Source organism: Polypterus senegalus, chromosome 6 (assembly GCF_016835505.1).
Source record: "Polypterus senegalus isolate Bchr_013 chromosome 6, ASM1683550v1, whole genome shotgun sequence".
NCBI classification, from domain to species: domain Eukaryota; kingdom Metazoa; phylum Chordata; class Cladistia; order Polypteriformes; family Polypteridae; genus Polypterus; species Polypterus senegalus.
Genome location: NC_053159.1, coordinates 180,995,529 through 181,015,325, shown reverse-complemented (window position 1 = coordinate 181,015,325; position 19,797 = coordinate 180,995,529). Strand labels below are relative to the sequence as shown.

Genomic DNA, 19,797 nt, shown 5'->3' with positions numbered 1-19,797 from the left:
TCCACCAGGTTTCCTTTTCCTCCTTTCTCTTTCCAGATGTCACGCCAAGCACCCTTCTTGTTGTCACCCTTACTACATCTTCTGTAGTTTCCTAGCTGTCTGGTAATTCTTCACTGCAACCCAGTGCTTGTCTCACCTCCTCACTAAACTCAACCTTGCAGTCTTCCTTTTTCAACTTCCACCATTTGATCCTTGGCTCTGCCCTCACTGTCTTCCTCTTCTTGATCTCCAACGTCATCCTACAGACCACCATCCTATGCTGCTTAACTTCACTTTCCCCTGCCACCCCTTTGCAGTCTTCAGTCTCCTTCAGATCAACTCTTCTGCATAGGATGTAATCTACCTGTGTGCATCTTCCTCCACTCTTGTACGTAACCCTATGTTCCTCCTTCTTCTTAAAATACGTATTCACCACAGTCATGTCCATCCGTTTGGGAAAATCCACTATCCTCTGACCTTCTTCATTCCTCTCCTTGACACCATTCCTACCCATCACCACCTCCTCTCCAGTGTTCCCTTCACCAACATGCCCATTGAAATCTGCTCCAATCACCACTTTCTGTCCTTTGGGTACACTGTTCATCACTTCATCCAACTCTCTCCCAAAATCTTCTTTCTCACCCACTGCACACCCAACATGCGGTGCATATGCACTAACATTCATCACCACACCTCCAATTTCCAGCTTCATAATCATTATTCTGCCTGACGTTCTTTTCACCTCCAAAACACTCTTGGCATACTGTTCCTTCAGAATAACTGCTACCCCATTTCTCCTTCCTTCCACACCATGATAGAACAATTTGAATCCACCTTCAATCCACCTGACCTTACTCCCCTTCCATTTAGTCTCTTCCACACACAACATATCAACCTTCCTTCTCTCCATTATATCTGCTAACTCTCCCCCCTTACCAGTCATACTGCCAACATTCAAAGTTCCTACCCCCAGTTCCACTCTTTACTTTCCTTCTCTCCTCCTGCCTCTGGACCCGTCTGCCCCCTCTTCTCCTCCTTTTTCTTTGGCCAACAGTAGCCCAAAATGGGAAATTTTTGGTATTACTATAACGTTACCTTGTAACACAACCTGTAAAAACTGTAGCTTCGATCAGAATTAAATGAACAGCTTTGATCTATAATTCTGCATCTTTACACAGTTTTGGAGGGCTTAGATCAAAAGTAATATTCACCAAATTGTTGTTACATTCTGCATTGACTTTTACAGGACTGTTTGATGAATTGAATATTATAAGCGTTGTACAGAAAAAAGTGAAAAAAATAATACTGTGAACTATGTACAATATCCCAGTGTTCGAAGTGAAACCAAATTACTGGCAGTACTCTGTTCAGTCAGCATCTTGCTCCTTCTCACCTCTCGTTATCACTCTGACACAATATATTACTTGTGCCATGGGATGTTTGAGCACGGCAATACATTGACATTGCTTTGGGGAAGGGTTGGTACTCATCAAACATTGCCAGTACTGTACTCTAAGAAGAAGTTGACAGAGGTGCTTGAAACTGCCCTGCTAAGGGAGCTGCAACACCCCCATCTTTTATACTCTGTCCATTGGGGACTCCTTTACTGAGCTGATCAAGATTTTAAACTGACCAAGACATGCCATCACCCTTGGCTTTGTGTTGTACCCAGGGCTTTAAATAGACTGGTATGCTGTACAGGCACTTCACTGTTTCTGATTTCTGAAGCAGAGCTTAGCGGCACATTGCAGTCTGACTTTCAAGGTGACATCCTAGTTCACTGCAATTATTGCATGTATTTCACCAGCAAGGGGACCCTCATCCCCCTTCCTTCTTCTAGTATATGCATATAAGTGCTTTTCACAATCCAAAGGGAACAACATCAGTTGAGCTAAACACTCCTGCTTTGAGCTTCATGGAACTTAATTTACGTAAATTGTCAGCTCCACTTCTCTGCGCGACTCCTTCATTTCCTTCTTGGTACTCGGCAGAAAAAAGGTTGTGGTCCATAAAAAAAATCCCACTCACTACAGCATTATTACAGACAAATGTCAACAAAAAAATGAATCGGCCAGTTTTCTTTTTTCTATAATCTCACCAAATTTTAATCAAATCAGTCAAAGCATTTTTGAGATTTTAGGGTATTTAATTTTTCTGTTGTATGGGGGATTTTTACCCTTAAATACTGAGATATTGAAGTGTACTTTCATTTGCAGATAACTAGTGCCCAAGATGTACCATCTTGCCAAATTTCTTTTTTTTTTTTTAACCTAAGCAGGAAGTTTTTTTCTTTTTTCGGATGGGTGAGTGAGTGAGCCGGTCAGTCAACTATGCATTATATATTCTCTGTAATATATAGATTATAATGTATATCATGTGCTTTTTTTTAAGATTAAAGCAATTCATCTTAGTGTTGGTTTCATTCCTTATCAAATACGACCGCTGTTGTGTAATGATTTTGTGTTGCAGTTGTGTTTAAAGTTACACACAGTAAATGGAAAAGGGTAACCTTATAATTTGGCTTATACATTTTTCAGAAAAAAAGGTGTGTATCCATCTGTTTTCACCAAATAAAATTACTCTTGCTATTTGATTTCCTGTACTTTCATTAACTAGTTTTCTTACATTTTTAAGTTCTAATTCTGTGGTTTGGAATATTTCTGCCCAGAACAGAAGACCATTTCATTTTTAATGCCTGAAGAGGCTAAAGTTCAATTGTATAAATGACATCTAACCGGTCCTGTAGTCTGCAGCTGTTATGATGCAACTGATTCTCTGTTTGTCAGAGTTTTATTTATAATTCCTTTCCCAGCTGTTTCTATGTAATAAACAGGATATAAACCGTGCATGGAGGCTTACAAAAAACCCTCTGGCTACAAGAAGAGGTAAAATGCCACAAGGAACTTCCCCACGTGTTCTGCTTATTTTTTCCATTTGTGCTGGAAAATTGGCAACACAGGAAATGAATTTATTGTACCACATGTAAAACGTTACATGTAAAATGAGAATGATTTTAAAAGTACTTTTCGGCATATTTTACAATTAAGTCAGAGCGGAATGCTTTTAGATGTGTTAGAAAAAAGATGAACTTTGAGGAAAAAGATTCTAAAGAAGACTTCTTTTTATTATACATTTGTGCATTTTACATGGTCATTAGAAAAGAGAGCGGCTTTTGTGTATATTGAGACCATTTTTATTTGGGCATTGCTAAAGGGTAAGTTGAATGTTTTTTTCAAAGCTTCAAATTCAAAAAGATCGTCTGAGATCGGCACTGAGTTTTGGGGGAGCAGTATGTTTTAAGTTAAAGCAATCTCTTTCATGCTGCATATATTTATATATACATCCAGGATGAGGTCTTCAAGTTTTTATCGTTTAATTGATTGAGTTATATATGAAAATGAATGCATTGCATTAAGTTTTGTTTTTTTTTCCCCTTCAACTTTAAGTTATGTCTGCTCCATTCGTGCTCAACTTGCTAAAATCACCAAATGGAAAAGAATAGTTTGATAGCATTTCTAAAAATAATCTCCAACTTTGGCACATACCCAATACTAAGAGAACACATCCATTTGTATCTTAAGTTTTTTTTAGTACATGGAGCTTTAATAGCGAATTTAGTTTTTGCAAATTTTAAATTTTTTTTTTTCCAGAAAGTCTAGTGGCATATTCCCTATGTGATTAATCAGACATAAATGTTTGACATTTAGTGTTGAACCTGTTAAATTGGAAAGATTCAGGATCATTATATAAACAATAGAGACCATGAGTCAAAGATTAATCCTTCTCACTCATTAGTAGTATGAGAACTAAAATTAAACATGTCACTGCTTGGGGGAGAGAGCTGTGGGATGGATTTGTCTGTCACTGTCATTGTGGGAATGCTGTCTTTCTCAGCTTTGCTTAAGCTTATTGTATAGTTTGGGTCTAAAGCATTCATAAAATACTTTACATTGAGCGCATATTTACTTTTTAGAGCAGGAATGACGGTTTTCATGTTCTTCTATTCTGTCTTGAGACAGGTTTGGAAACCAAACCAGAAACTTCCGGCTATATTATGATGGGAAGCATTTTGTTGGTGAAAAAAGGTTTGAGTCCATCCATGACCTGGTGACAGATGGCTTGATTACTCTGTATATTGAAACCAAGGCAGCAGAGTATATTGAAAAAATGACAATCAACCCTATTTATGAGCATATAGGATACACAACACTAAATCGAGAACCTGCGCACAAGAAACATGTTCCAGTTATTAAAGACGTACCTGATGGGAAGGACATCCAAGGAGAAGAGGGAAATCTGGAGGAAAGGGTAAGAATGCGTCTTAATCTCTGTCTGTAGGACAGGTGTAGTTAAACTTTAGGATCAAAAATATTGGTCATTTTGTAACAAACTAGATAAAATTGAAAACTGTTTAATTTGCTGCAAATGTGACTAATATACTGTTGTCAAAAAAGAGCATTGCCAAAGTTTATAAGATGACATTGAGGACAATTCTTCAGGGAAGGCCCCTTTCCAAGATTTTTGTGTAACACAACATTACAGCCTGAATTTCTATAGTTACAGTAATTGTAAAATGCAAATGGCAGTCAAAATTGTGCCCATTTTGCAGAGAATTGGAAGCCATTTTTTATTTGAAGGGGGAGGATGTGCATATACAGAAATACTTATTAATGTGTCACGTTTTTAAATTTAAGTGTTGGTCAAAGTGATTTAAAACAGTATAAAACTGATTTACAAAGTAGGTAAAATACTGTAATAGTCTATAGTTTAGGTTTCTTATTGCTAACATAGTAAAGGTCAACATACAATTTGATAACATGTGCCTATGGTCAGATGGCTGGTAAGGCGAGGAAAGCAAAAATTCCAGTTGTTAAGGCTGCTGGAAAAAATAAACCTCTAGGGCTTCCAAGGCCAAAAGTGCCCATGGCCCCATTTGAGGATTCTGCAGTAAAGTTTGGACTAATCATTACCATTATTTTTTTATTGGCCTGCTTGTTCAGTTCAATTATCTTTTTTGGCCATATTGAAATATGAATAATGAAATAAATGTAATCAATATTGAAGCTTAAATCATAAAAGTATATTTGCTTTTTTTAATGTTTGTCTTCATTAAATATTAACTTTAATGTCATTTATATAATTTAGAAATGTTTTGAATTGTACTAGTTAATACTTAAATGCTCATAAGATGCAAAAGCATAATAAGTTCTAAAATCTCAATAAGTAATTTGTCAAAATGTTGTATTTTGGCTCCCTAAACTTTTCCTTGGATCAGCAATTATTACTGTTATGATGTGTGGGTATAGTTTATTAATTTACATTATTTACTGCTCCATCGCTTAAACTGGCAGAAGAGACCCAGCTGAAATTGGCAGAATGCATCAACTACAGTATATGTGCCAACAGACTTTTTAGTTCCATTTGTCTAAGCTGTCTAGGAAGGGATCAGCAGACAGATATAACGTGGCCTGCCTTAATTATACTGCCGTAGAGGTTTTGCAAGTAAAGTATATTGAAGAGAAAAGAGTCTTCTTTAATATTGTTGATCATTGTCCAGTTCTTTGTGACAATCTAATTAAATTAAGCATATTTTTTTTTAATTGTTCTTAAGATACAAGGGGTTGGAAACTGGTCCTTTTATAGAGTTGTATAATATGTGTTGATCAGTCAGTGCTAGCACAGATCAGAGCATCCCAGGGAAAAAAAAAAACATTTTGTATTTTGGTTGATTTTCTAAAACTCTTAATATTTATTGCTAAAGGGTCTATGTAAAACTGATTTTTTAGTGGTCTTTTATTTAGGTTTTCTTGATAATGGTTCTCAACATGCAAAGTTTATTTCTTTTTAGAACACTTAGTCACTCCTAGTAAGCAAATTAAGAGTCAGTAACTAACCTGGTACCATGAATTCCAGGTGGATGTCCTTGTGAACATACTAAAAACACAAATTCCATATAGACGAAACCCCTTTGATTAAGACCAGAGTTCAAGTACTGTAAGGTAGAAGTGTTAACAGCTGGGCAATTGTAGTACCTGATTTGTCTTTCTGCTTAGTAAATTGATTAAAAAAATAATAGTCCATAGTTTGGACTAATAAAATACTGAAGGGTTGATTGTAATAAAATTAATAAATAAAAAAAAAAAAAAAAAATACTGAAGGGTTGAGAAATGTGGCAGAATGCAGATACTGAAAACGGAGGCCGTTATGCTTATGAAAAAAGGGAGGGCAGTGATGACTCCTGTTATGTTTATATTTTCTGTCCATATCATTATCATCAATGTTCTTCCCACTGTACATCCTGTTACTTTACAGTTAAAGCCTTCTGTTAGTTATATCGATCAGTTTTCAAAATCCTAGTTTTCTCTGAGTATGAATGTGTGTGTGTTTGTTCTTTTGTTTATTCCTTGTGCTGGATTGGTGTCTTGTTGAGGGCTGTTTTTCCTACATTGCACCTGGTGTCACTAAAGTAGACTCTGGCCCTCTGCTATTGTGAAATGGACTAAATGTGTGTAGTAATGTTGTATTATTTGAACATTATAGCCTAGCACTTAAACCCTTCATCCATTTCGTATAAATTTAATTTGCTTTGATGGCCGCATCAAGATCACTTCATTTCCTAGAGCAGTCGTGCATGTTTTCTTCCTAGTGACTTCCATAATCTATCTATTACAACTTGATATTACTGAAATGAGAAGATTTTTTACCTGTCATATTTATATTCTGTATTATTTTTGAAAATAGCAATGTAACAGTTTTGACTTCACTTGGGAGTCTGAATCTGTCTTACTACTAATATAGTTTTATTAAAGAGATTGTTAACATCTAATAAATGACAAAGACTTTTTTAGGTGGTGCTTTCTATATGTTTTGTTTTTTTCCCCTGCCTGCTTTTAAAAGGTCATGCAGTTAGGTCAGCTACCAAATCTAAATAATCTCCCTAATGAATGGGTGTATAATGGTTCTTGAGTTTAGCCAGGGATGTGTTTGTTACTCACAGGTCCAAATCCAGCTTCCGGCAATCCTCAGTTGGATAGTCAAAAATAAAAATGGATAGATATTCAAAACTCTTCTATTTTAGTTCTTTTATATTACTTCATTCAAGACACTTTTGTTTGTTATTTATTTAACTGATGTTCTAATGTGGCTTATAATTCACATGCTCAACACAGAGTTCTTCATGTCAATATGTAACTGGAGCCCTGGGTGGTTAATTGACTTTGTGAATATTTAAGAATGGGTCAGTGGGGGTAATGAACACAGAAAATTGTGGTTGATGGTACTGGGCTACAGTACAGGCGTTATGTGTTAACACTTAATTGGTTTTGTGCTACACATGTGCAAAATATTACATTATTCAGAAAGTCGTAGTTTAATTTTTTTTTTAAAAAATGAGAAACAATCATGAAGATAGAACTTTATTTGTCCCTGTGGGGAAAATTGGGTTTTTATTGAAGCTCATCAGACTGATAGATAAGAAAAGACGAGCTAGCACCTCGATTTGCATTGAATGCAGATTACTGATAAATTTAAAATCCATTTATCCGATTTCTATGGCTACTATCAGCGACAAGCCAATAGCCAGATCAACTCTACACTAAATCAAGACTAGTAAAACTATCTCAGAAATGAAAAGAAAAATGGAAGAAACACACAGCTTCAGTAAAAAGGCTGCTGTTTGCGTCGTAGTTATCATAATATAAAGGCTCTCTGTTGCTATATGAAATTTTTTTTTATTATTATTATTATACCACCAGTAACGGCACATTGCACGATAACGTGCAGTGAATACACTTGACTTGAGCATTCCTAGTTTTCATCCTCTTTCTCTGTACGTTTGCCATTCGTTTGCTCAGAGGTTGATGCTCTTGCTGCCTTCTGAGCATCTCTTCTTTTCTCCACCCTTGTGGCCCGCTTCTTCTCTTCTTTCGTCAGCATCTTTTCTCATTAAAACTGATTAAATCAGTGTTTGTATTGCAATTACATGGTACGTTTTCTTTAATTTTTCACTTAAGCTGACACTTAAGTCTTCAATCTGCCTCAAGAGTGATTTAAGATATGAAGAGGTAGGAGAAATGACGGTGAAGTTGGCAGGGATGAGAATGGCGCCAGTACACATGTGCGTACCTTGGTGGTCAATCATCACCCTGAAAGCGGATAGTAGACGTCACGTAGTATATGTGTACCCAATTTCAGGTGAATAGTTCAAACAATTTGCGAGCTACGGGTGATTTAAAATCCTGGACAGACAAATGAACAGCCACGGTAGCGTATTATAAATAAAGATAATTCAACATATCAAGATTTGGTTTTCATGTAAACAGTTTCCTTAAATAAAGGCAATGAAACTGGAAAAGAAAATCATCTTGCAATAAACATTCAACAAACAATGGATATGCCATTTTAGTCTGTGGAAAAAGTAAGAACACCCTTGGCCTTTCAATAGATAGTATTGACGACCCACCCCTATTGGTTGTAACAACCTCAAGTTGGCATTTCTTATAACTACCTACCAATCTCTGACATCTGTTGTGATAAAGTTTGTCCCACTTATCCATGCAGAATTCTTTCTTGGTTCATGTTTGAAGGGTATATTGTATGCAGAACCCTTTTTCCCCTCCCTTCTCACCCACATCATCGTGATGGGATTCAGATCTGGGCTTTGACTTGTCTAATCCAAAACACTTGATTTTTCTTTTGAGCTGTTCCTTGATGGAGTTGCTGGTATGTTTATGGTCAGTGTCATGTTGCAAGGTTCACTTATAGTTGAGCTTCAGTCTTCTGTCATATGTTCTCACATTATTCTCAAGTACCCTCTGATACAATGAACGATTATAGAATAGTGGATTTTATGATGGTGAGTTGCCCATACCCCGATGAAGAAAAGTGGCCCTAAACCATAACATTTTCACCTCCATGCTTTAAAGTTGGTATCAGATTCTTTTGATCAAATGTCTCTGGTTTTTGCCAAATATATCTATCATCTGTTTATTCTTGAGAAGAGTTGGACTTCTTTGCAGGTATGTTGTTCAAGGCATTGAACCGCACATAAATGTTATTTAGAACATATGGAATGGAGGCATCTCCATCCAGGTGGTGTGGTCTTATACTCTACAATGGCTTGGGTTTCCTGCCACATGTACTGTTGTCTCTCTGTTGTCCTGAAAGTGTCTGTGGGTTTTCGTACCATACTCTTGCTTAACTGCTTTGATGCCCCAAGATAGGCTTGTCCTTGCTGTCTTGAGGGTTTCCTTGTGAAAAGATAGCATTGCATACTTTTAACAGTGCATGTTCCTCCAGTGTCACCGACAGTTTCTGGTTTGCACAAGTTCTGATGGTCTTTGACACAATCATCTGTGTGCTTGTGTGTATCTGTAATGTAGCCAGTGACTGATAATACATACTCCTACAAGTTGATCTGATGACCATAGGTGGCAGCTGCTTTAAACATTGCCCAGTCCATGTGATCAGAACAACCCTGCAGGTCTGAAACAGCATCTTCTGGCCTTATCTATTTGAGAGTTGGTTTGGACCATTTAAGCAGTGTTCTTTATGCAGGCTGTAGCATAACAGAATCTTGATCAGGAAAACAGAGATGTGCAAGGGGTGCAACTTTGCAAGCTTTGGAAGAATTGGTAAACACTAGGTCCAGCTTGTTGTCTGTCCTGGTTGAAAAGTTCACGTGTTAATAGAAGTTAGGGAGAATGGTCTTCAAGTTCATGTGATTAAAATATCCATGCACAGTAACAAAACCACTGGGATGTGTGGTTTCCAGCTCTGTAACATTTTCTGGAAAGTACAGGGTGGGCCATTTATATGGATACACCTTAATAAAATGGGAATGGTGGATGATATTAACTTCCTGTTTGTGGCACATTAGTATAAGTGAGGGGGGAAACTTTAAAAGATGGGTGGTGACCATGGTGGCCATTTTGAAGTCAGCCATTTTGGATCCAACTTTTGTTTTTTCAATAGGAAGAGGGTCATTTGACACATCAAACTTATTGGGAATTTCACAAGAAAAACAATGGTGTGCTTGGTTTTAAGGTAACTTTATTCTTTCATGAGTTATTTACAAGTTTCTCTTTGTTTACAGCCATTGACATGTGCAGAGGTTAACACGTGAGGAGCGGATAGAAATTGTGTTGATGTCTGGTGAACGCAGTAACCGGGTCATTGCAGCAGATTTCAATGCAAGACACCCTACGAGACCACCCATCTCCCATGCTACAGTTAGCAAACTGCTTGCTAAGTTTCATGTTGGATTTGCCAAAATGTGGACGCATGAAAACTGTCACTAATGAAGAAACATCAGTGGCTGTCCTAGCTTCATTCAGCAAGAGCCCACAGCGTAGCACTCGTCGCATGTCACTAGAGAGTGGCATTAGTCGAACATCTCTTCGGAGGATATTAGCTACTCACAAATGGCACCCTTACAAACTCCAGCTACTGCAGCATCTCAACGAGGATGACCCAGATCGGCGCACTGAATTTGCAGAATGGGCAAAACAAAAATTGGAACAGGACCCTCAGTTTACGCAGAAGATTTTGTTCAGTGATGAGGCAAACTTTTATGTGAATGGTGAAGTTAACAAACAAAACCACCGCTATTGGTCTGACACTAACCCACATTGGATAGATCCCTCCAAGACTGTTGGAACAAAAAAATTGATGGTATGGTGTGGTATATGGGGTACAAAGATAGTGGGGCCATTCTTCATCAATGGAAACCTCAAGGCCACTGGATATGCGAAATTGCTACATGATGATGTGTTTCCCTCTTTATGCACTGAAGCTGGCACGTTCCCTGAGTTTTTCCAGCAAGATGGTGCACCACCACATTATGGGTGTCAGGTCCGAGCATTCCTAGATGAACAGTTTCCTGGAAAGTGGATTGGTCGTGGGCCAGTTGAATGGCCCCCAAGGTCTCCCGATCTGACCCCCTTAGACTTTTATCTTTGGGGTCATCTGAAGGCAATTGTCAATGCTGTGAAGATGCGAGATGTGCAGCACCTGAAACTACGGATACTGGAAGCCTGTGCTAGCATTTCTCCTGCGGTGTTGCTATCAGTGTGTGAAGAATGGGAGAAGAGGGTTGCATTGACAATCCAACACAATGGGCAGCACATTGAACACATTTTATAAGTGGTCAGAAACTTGTAAATAACTCATGAAAGAATAAAGTTATGTTAAAACCAAGCACACCATTGTTTTTCTTGTGAAATTCCCAATAAGTTTGATGTGTCACATGACCCTCTTCCTATTGAAAAAACAAAAGTTGGATCCAAAATGGCCAACTTCAAAATGGCCACCATGGTCACCACCCATCTTGAAAAGTTTCCCCCCTCACATATACTAATGTGCCACAAACAGGAAGTTAATATCACCAACCATTCCCATTTTATTAAGGTGTATCCATATAAATGGCCCACCCTGTACATTCTGCAGTTCTTTAGTATTAACTCCCAGAGATATGTGACTGGTCAGAACAAAAATATTTTTAAATACTGTTTAAATAAACATCATATTTTATGTCCACATACAGTATGTTAAAAATAAATACATAACCAGACATGTCATTTGGTGTTTTTACTTTTTCATATGGTTTTAGGTTTTTTTGTTGAAGCTCTGGAGCCAGGCAATTATCTTATTTATTGAGTTTCTCTCGCTTAGAATTAGGTTTATGTAGTGTCTTTCATATGATGCTAATGCCTCGTTCCGTTTTTGTTCTATTTTCTAACTGAACTCACTTTTTTCTCTAATACTTCATGATGCGTAATTTAATCAGTTGACGAAACAATTATTTTATGAGAACTTTCTTGCCTCCGCACATGGTTCTGATTATTTTTTTAAAAATCTACGTTAATGCTTGATTATTTATACTCAGATTTAATTAGTTTGCATTTGATTTGTTGTATGCTGCTGTTTGCACTATCTACTTATCCTTGCAATGGACCACATATCCTGAATACAGCCAGAGTTAGACCTGGTAGCATTGAATAAATTTAATATATTGCAAGGGGCATCAGTCCATCACAGAGTAAACTTAAACACCGCCTTATACTTTATGAATCCAGAACAGGGAGCTTTATAGTCACTACTCAAATTGATAGATTGTCTTTGCACTAAGAGAGAATTCAGTCTAGGAAGATTGAGCCATTCCTATTATCAAAATAATATCCCAAACCCACTTATACCAGGTCACTTTTAGAGTCCTCATTTATCTGTGAAAGGAAAGTGGTGTAGCCAAGTAAACCCCTAGCAACTCCAGCCCAAATTCTTACCAAAAATGAATGAAAGTATTTGGTGGTACAGGTGTTAAGCACACTTCACTGTGTTGCCCATTATTGTAATGCAATTTGTACTTATGTACCAGGTCATGTCAGGTTGGGGAGCATGCACTGTCATTGCGCATTTCTGCACCACCCACATGATGAAACACCTTGGGATCCCGGGTGGCAGCCCAGGCAGACATGCAGTCTAGTCCCACTTCTCGGAAATGACCATCTATCTGGCACAATCAGGTGTTATGTGGACGACTCCTTGGCCTGATCCAGTCATTCGGGCGCTCAACTAATGAGGGCCCTGCAAGCCAGATTACCCTTGGGGGAATAGTGCTGCATGGTCGTAGTGCCATAACTGTTACTCCTACACAATGCAGGTAATGTGCCTCCTTCGGGACTCTGTGAACAACACAAAGTGAAATCAGTGGTACCCAAGGATTCTGAAGAGACATAGTACCAAAGGAGTCCAGTCTTCATCGTGGGTAACTGGATAGCGTCCATGTCTTCCAACTATATAGCAAAAGAGAGAGCACCAGGACTCCAAAGACTTGGACCTTCGTCCTTTTGCAAAGATAATCGGCAGCATCACACACCCCTTTCCAGTGACCTCATGACCCCCCATGCTCTCCCAGTCCATCTACTGACTTCTTAGGAAGAGTCACCAGAGACATAAATGACCCTGCCAACGTAAGTAAATCTCTCAACGAGGTCAACTTTCCCTCCGCAGGCAGACACTGCTGGTGGCTGTGCCCAAGAGGTCATTACAGACCTGGATCTTGGTTTTTATCCATAACCCTTTCAAGCCCAGACACTCAGACTCCTCATTCAGTCTCTCAAGAATCCCAATCAGAGCCTCTATTGACTCTGCGAAGATCACAGCATTATTGGCAAAAGATAAAAATTAGACTGGGAAAAACGAAGTTCTGCCTCCACGCTGCACTGATGCTGTGCGAGATGAAATACCTCCTTCTGGGAACACAGGAAACACCAGAACAACCATCAGCAACCTTCAAGGTCTTGTCATGGAAGGTCTCCCACATCACATTAGGATCTGCACATTCCTCACACAAAACTGCGCGCAAACACATTAGAAACAGCCAGATCTTGAAGTCTGGCCAAGTCCAGTCTCATTCTCCCAGTAGGTGGTAGCCTACTGGACCCTAGTTGGATCTTCAGAGCAACAACAAGTCTGTGATCAAAATTCACAAACTGGGCATTTCTGTAGACCCTGCAATTCTGAAGATGCCTCTAGTGTCTGCCCACAAGGTTATGATCGATCTCCTTCACCACACCACCAGTATTGGAGCATCAAGTCCATGGATGTGGCTCAAGGCCCTAGAAAAAGGATCCAGCGATCCGCAGCCCCTGATCTTTAGCAAAGTCAAGGAATTTGGCCATGTTCATCACCGTTGCACGACCCATGGGGTCTGACATAATCCTCATAGCCAGCCCCATCAGTGTTAGTGGTCACATTAAAGTCGCTCAATACCAGAGGAGTGTCACTTTATGGGCACCCATCAGCCACAGAGCACAATTGCAAATAAAATGTCTCCCTCACCAAGACATCACTGACAGAGATAGGAGCATACACTTAGACAACAGGTAAGGCACCCAGAGAGTGTCTTAATCCGAGTCTCTTAATACCATCAGAAGGAGCCGATCCACCACAGCATCAGCTACTCCTTGAGTATGACCGCATCAGATTGACCAGACCAATAAAAGGTGCACCCACCTACAGAGATCTGGCCAGTCCCAGGTCTGCGCACCGCAGAGTGTGCATCACTGAAATGCAGAGTTTACAAAGCTCCTCCGACAGCAAAAGATAGATGATCATCATACTGGAGAGACCATAGGCTAATACTAATACTTTAATGTAATATTACTGTATTAAAAAATGTCCCTCTGGTAAGTAAAATGGATAAAAAATACTGGAAATCTGTTCAGTGTCTTGTGTCCAGTGCTTCTAGGGTAGATTTCAGGTAAACTAAAAATCAGAAGTGAAAGTAGATGACTGTTTATAAAAAAATTGACCCTTTTCTCTTATCTTGTAATGTTACTTGTTGACAGCAGCTTCTGTCATACATCAAGTCTAACTTTTAACCGTAAACTGTTTAGATACAATATAATCTAGCAATAATAATTGGTTAAGAATCAAAATGAAAAAGGTTAGGGAGGACTTAGGATATTATTTCAGTAATTTAAGGTCTTTTAGAAATGTATTACTTCTAATTCAACTCTCCCTGTGATTTATAGTGCCGTTTCTGCTTAATATTAAATTGCTCAATATAATAGTAAATAGGGTTTGGTCTGTAATGAGAGTAAATATGCAGTAGTATTGAACTGGTTTCTGCAGCAGTTATACTACAGTCAAGGGCAGATAAGTATCTTTTGTAGAATGAAAAAATGAGTACTTCAGCTATAAATGAGACCTGAGGGCAGTACATAAAAGATAAAAACTGAATGGAGTCAAAAAAGCCTTTCTTTAAACTGCCTTCTGTAGTCTTCTCAGAAACCATTTCACACTTGTTGAAATACTTTTTCTTTCACTTAAACAAAAGCCTGTTATATACAGTAAAATAAAGATGTCTGTATGTGTGCTTTTAGTATAGATTTATTTATAGTTTATTGCATTGTTTTTCAACAATTATAACGACAGCTACTGCAAGTGAAGAGAGTCAGTCAGGAAGCACCTCTAGGTCATAAAGTTCATACTGATGCATTTACTGTACTTGTATTATTACAGCATATTTCTGCACTGTGGGCAAGCATCAAATATTTTCACTTTAATGTATGATGATAATAAAGTGAACTTTTTATTGACAGCCTATCGATTAATAAAAGTTTATAAAGGAGAGGACACCTTTCTTTCAGTCTAGTTAAATGTTACCTAGATTGTGTATGTTATAGATTCTTAAAGAAGTGCCAACTGGTTTCAGACTTATCTGTACTATTGACCTGTGTTCTGATGAAACCTTTGCAGTTACCTTCAGTTAAACCTCAGTAATCGAAACCATAACAGAAAATCATAATCTGCCTAAACTAATAACACAAACAATTGTAGTTCTTCATGTCAGCACTGAATATACCTAGAAACTGCAAATGTTTAAACAATGTAAGTCTAAAGGGTTCTCAAACGTATCCCTTATATTAACTATATGTTGTTAACTATATAGAATTCCTGACCATTATTCTTGTTGACAGTCCTGTGGCTATAATGAAGCTGAAGCACACAAATTCAAGCTTATTGTCACATGTACAGAGTACAGTGAATTTCTCACATGCACATTTCACCAACTTGCATTATGTCACTATTCTTTGGTGTCATAATCTGCAATTATTACTATTTTTGTTGCTAAATTTCTCCCTTGGGAAACAAAGTTCTACCTGTTGACTAGTAGTGTTAACTAGAAAGCTGGTTATAATATCACAAAGAGGGCTAAGAGGTGCCTTCCTCCTTAAATATGCCCTGTCATAAGTCAAGGCAAACTATGTTCTGTTTGGCCAGAGAGTAGTAATGATTGATATCAATCATAATCATAATATAAAATATTTCTTCATGGGACTCGGTGATACACTGTTAAGCACTGCTGCTTCACAAATATATCATCCTAGGTTTTAATATTCCAAGCAGTTGTAGTCTATTTGGTGCTTGTATGTGTCCTTTTGTCTGTGAGGGCTTTCTTTTGGTTTCTCCAGATCTCCTCCTCTATGCCCTGAAACGTGTGTTTAGGTTATTTTCAAATTTGGCTTTTTAAGAGTAAGTGTGCATGATAGACTGGCGGCCTGCCCAAGATCTTTTTTTTTTTTTTTTAATTTAAATACATTTTTAATAACGGCACTTCAGTTTCAGAGGTGTGTGCATGTGCCTGGTATCGTGGTGGAGCAGTTCCTGGGTGTTAATTGGGACTATTGGCTAATCGTGTATTCATGTGCAGACACACACAGTTCAGTTGATTGCCTCATTAGCACTCCAGGGTCTATCGTCCGCACAGCTGCATCCCTATCCATATATAAAAGGGAGTCCGGACAGGAAACGAGAGAAGCTGAAAAGGAGAGAGCAGAGGTTAAATTAGAGAGAAAGAAAGAAAAGCAAAGCAGAGTGTTGAGGAACCATTTCTTTTGGAAATGGAGGCAGATTTTCGGGAAATGAGCAGCAGTGAGAGGAGCCTTGTGTCCAGTGTTCGACGGGGCTGAAGAGGGTTGCTGCTGCTGAGCACCTGAAGGACAAGGAGTGGCCTTTGCACTCTGAGTAGGCTTCCACAGATGCTGGGGTTTGGTGACGGAATTAGGAGCAGGGCTCACAGGGTCCCCCGTGTAAGCCTGAGGAATGGCAGCAAAGGACATGAGCCAAGGTTTGATTTATTGATTGCAACTGTTGTCAGGCATCTCCTTATGCTGTAGGGCCTTTACAGGATAAGTAGAGGGGACATTGTTTTAGAGTGATTCACTGAAGCTCAGAATTTAAAAAACAGACCTGTCTGCATTTTAACCTTGTTTTTGTGGATCTATTTGTTATTTATTTGGACTTTTAACCTCCGCTCATCACCTTATTTTATGGATTGTTTACTGTATTTATTAATAAGAAGCACTGCACTATTTTGCACCTCGTTGGTTTTTATAAAAACACTTAACCATTTTTACACCAACTCTTGCTGACTGTGTCTGTCCTCATTTTTCCAGTTCATCCTCAATTTCTTTATTGATGATTCCGGTTCAGGCTGTCAAGGAGAGTGGAGCCTATTTGAACTGTCAGAGTACTATTTTTGTTTTATGTTGCTGAAGTGAGTAAATTAATGAATAAAAAAGAAATGATAGGTTGACAATGTGGAGCAAGACTGTATAGTTTGTAACAATAGTTGGACACAAGAAAGAATATCAGCTAGGTGTGCTCAGTCCACAAGAAAGGAAAATGCAGTATCAATAAATGTTGATGGACCAAGAAAAAAATAATGAAAGAATGATTTCTATTATTAGGCCACTTTTTAAAATAAGCTGCTACACAGCTCCAAACTGTGTAGCAGCTTATTTTATTTCAGTGTCTCAATTAGCTGGAAGATTAAAATTGCTTTAGTGGTGAATGTTATATTGATACAAGAAGAAATGCACTTTTTAAATGGATAAAAAATATACAATGCAAGGCAGGCATTGTACCATTTTGATCTGTATGCATGGGATAAGTATTTTTTTTCCCATCCAAAATGACTTTGGAGGACACATTGTGTATATCTTTTAAAATTGATAGCATATTAAAAGAGTTAATTATGCATTAGTGATTACATCATCTGGATTTTTTTTTTTTTGGAGTGTTGGAATCACTGCATTCCAGTATGGTGACTTCAAATAAACTATTTTATAATTAGCTTTGTTATTGGATGTTATCCTTAAATAAAGTAGTTTAATTGCAGGCTTGAGCTGTATATTGTGCATTTTACACCCCAAAAGGAATATTGTACACACAGTACATAATAATTCCTTAGGTCAGGTTGGGGAGCGTGCACTGGTGCAGCTCTTTGCCTCACCCACCCCACAATGAAACAGTTCAGGATCCGGCGCATGGAAATGACCATCTGTCTACCACAACCAGGTGTTACACAAGCATCCCCTGGGTTGGTCAAGCCACTCAGGTCCTCAGCAATGAGGATACTGTGAGACGGATCACCCTTGGGGAATCGCGCCACATGGAAATAGTATTGTAACTGATGCTCCTTCACAATGCAGGTATAGTGCCTCATTTTCAAACCAGCAGCACCCAATGATTCTCCAAAGAGAGACATTACTGAAGGAGTCCAGTCTTCATCTCGGGTCACTGGAAAGTGACCATGTCTTGCAACTATATAGCAACACAGGAAGCAGCAGGACTATAAAGACTTGGGCCGTTGTCCTTTTGCAAAGATAACAGACAGCACCACACACCCCTTTCCAGCGACCTCATGTCACACCCCCCACCCTCATGCTCTCTCAATCCGCCTACTCACTTTAGTGTCTCTGATGTGGCTGTCAAGGTAAGTAAACCTCTTGACGAGGTTAACATTCTCTCTGTAGACAAACACACTACCGATGGCTGTGCCCAAGAGGTCAATAAAGGCCAGGTTCTTGATTTTTATCCATGACTCAAAAGACCAGACACTCAGACTGCTTGCTCAGTCTCTCAAGAGCCCTGATCAGTGCTTCCGTTGACTCTGTAAAGATCACAGCATCGGAAGCAAAGTCAAGATCAGTGAATCTTTCTTCACCAACAGAAGCCCCACAGCTGCTGGACTCCATGACCCTGCCCAATACCCAGTCCATACAAGCACTGAACAGAATAGGAGCAGAGCACACCCCTGAAAAATTCCAGAATCAACTGAGAAAAATGTAGAGGTTCTGCGTTCACCATGCACAGTACTCACAGTACCAGTGTACAGGCTGGCACAACCCCCTAGAATACTATAATAGTTCATAGTGCTAATGAACATCACTAGTTTCTATTCTTGGGTATAAATTCAACCCTGTTTGAGAAGTACATAATAAATAAACAGCCAAAAAAAGTATATAAATCTGTTAATCTATGAAAGAGGTGTAGTCCAAAATTGATTTTATTTTTTATGATGTACAACAATCTTTGTATTTAACTAGATGTTATTTCTGTATTGTACCTTATTCTGCTGATGCACTAGTTGGCCCCCACTATCCTGAGTTGGACATACTAGATATTGAACATATTGGACACTGAACGTAGGTAGATAAATTATGTAACCATATGAAAGAAGAGTTTAAAAAAAAAATGGTTCTGTAGCTTAATCAGGGACCAATTCTCGTCTTTAAAGGGATTTCCTGCTTCACTGAAAGTTTTGCTTTCTTAATATGTTTAATATTGTGGAGAAAAATAGGAATTTTATGTAATTGAGGGAAACTGTTTTTGTTCCTTAACTTGCTTATTAATTTTGAACTTCTTTTAATATTGAACAAGTTAGTTGATGGTAAGCACACAAGAATGAAACTGAATGAGTAGCTCCTAATATTTCTGTCATTTGCTCAAAGCAGTTTAGGTGCATTTAAGGTAGCAAGCCATTAAGGAAATGCATTCTTTAAAAGATTTTAAAGTACATATTGTCTGGCAAAAGTTCTGAGAAAATGCACTGATATGTAAATCTTTTGCATGCATGTCTTAGTCATACTGTCAGGACAGTTCCTTACAAAATTGATTTACAGATGCCAGGAATGTGGCTAAAAACCTTAAACTCTGTTTTAGGTGTGACAACATGCTGTATCAGTGCATGCTCCCAGTCCCTCTACCATTCTACCTCATTAGTTGTATTCTGTTATAAATGTAACAGTTTGCGAAGTACAGTATATCTACATATTTTGGTAGTAGAATGTGGGTAGCACAGTGATGCAATGGTTAGAGCTGTCTTCTTACAGCTCCAGGGTTCTGGGCATAAAGTTGGCATATTCTCATTGTATTGTATGTGGTTGTGTTTTTCAAGAGACTACAGCTTGCCTACTTCATCCCAAAATATTTACATCTTAGGCTAACTATCCATCCATCCATTTTCTA

General features: G+C 38.4%; 1 protein-coding gene across 2 annotated transcripts in view; it reads left to right on the top strand.

The window, feature by feature from the left end:
- chn1 (chimerin 1) overlaps positions 1–19,797 on the top strand; it is a 181,300-nt gene that overhangs the window by 98,223 nt on the left and 63,280 nt on the right. For both annotated transcript variants that reach the window (XM_039757676.1, XM_039757675.1), the window contains one exon: positions 3,999–4,287. In XM_039757676.1, coding sequence (XP_039613610.1) covers positions 3,999–4,287 — 289 coding nt within the window. The remainder of the gene's footprint in view (positions 1–3,998; positions 4,288–19,797) is intronic.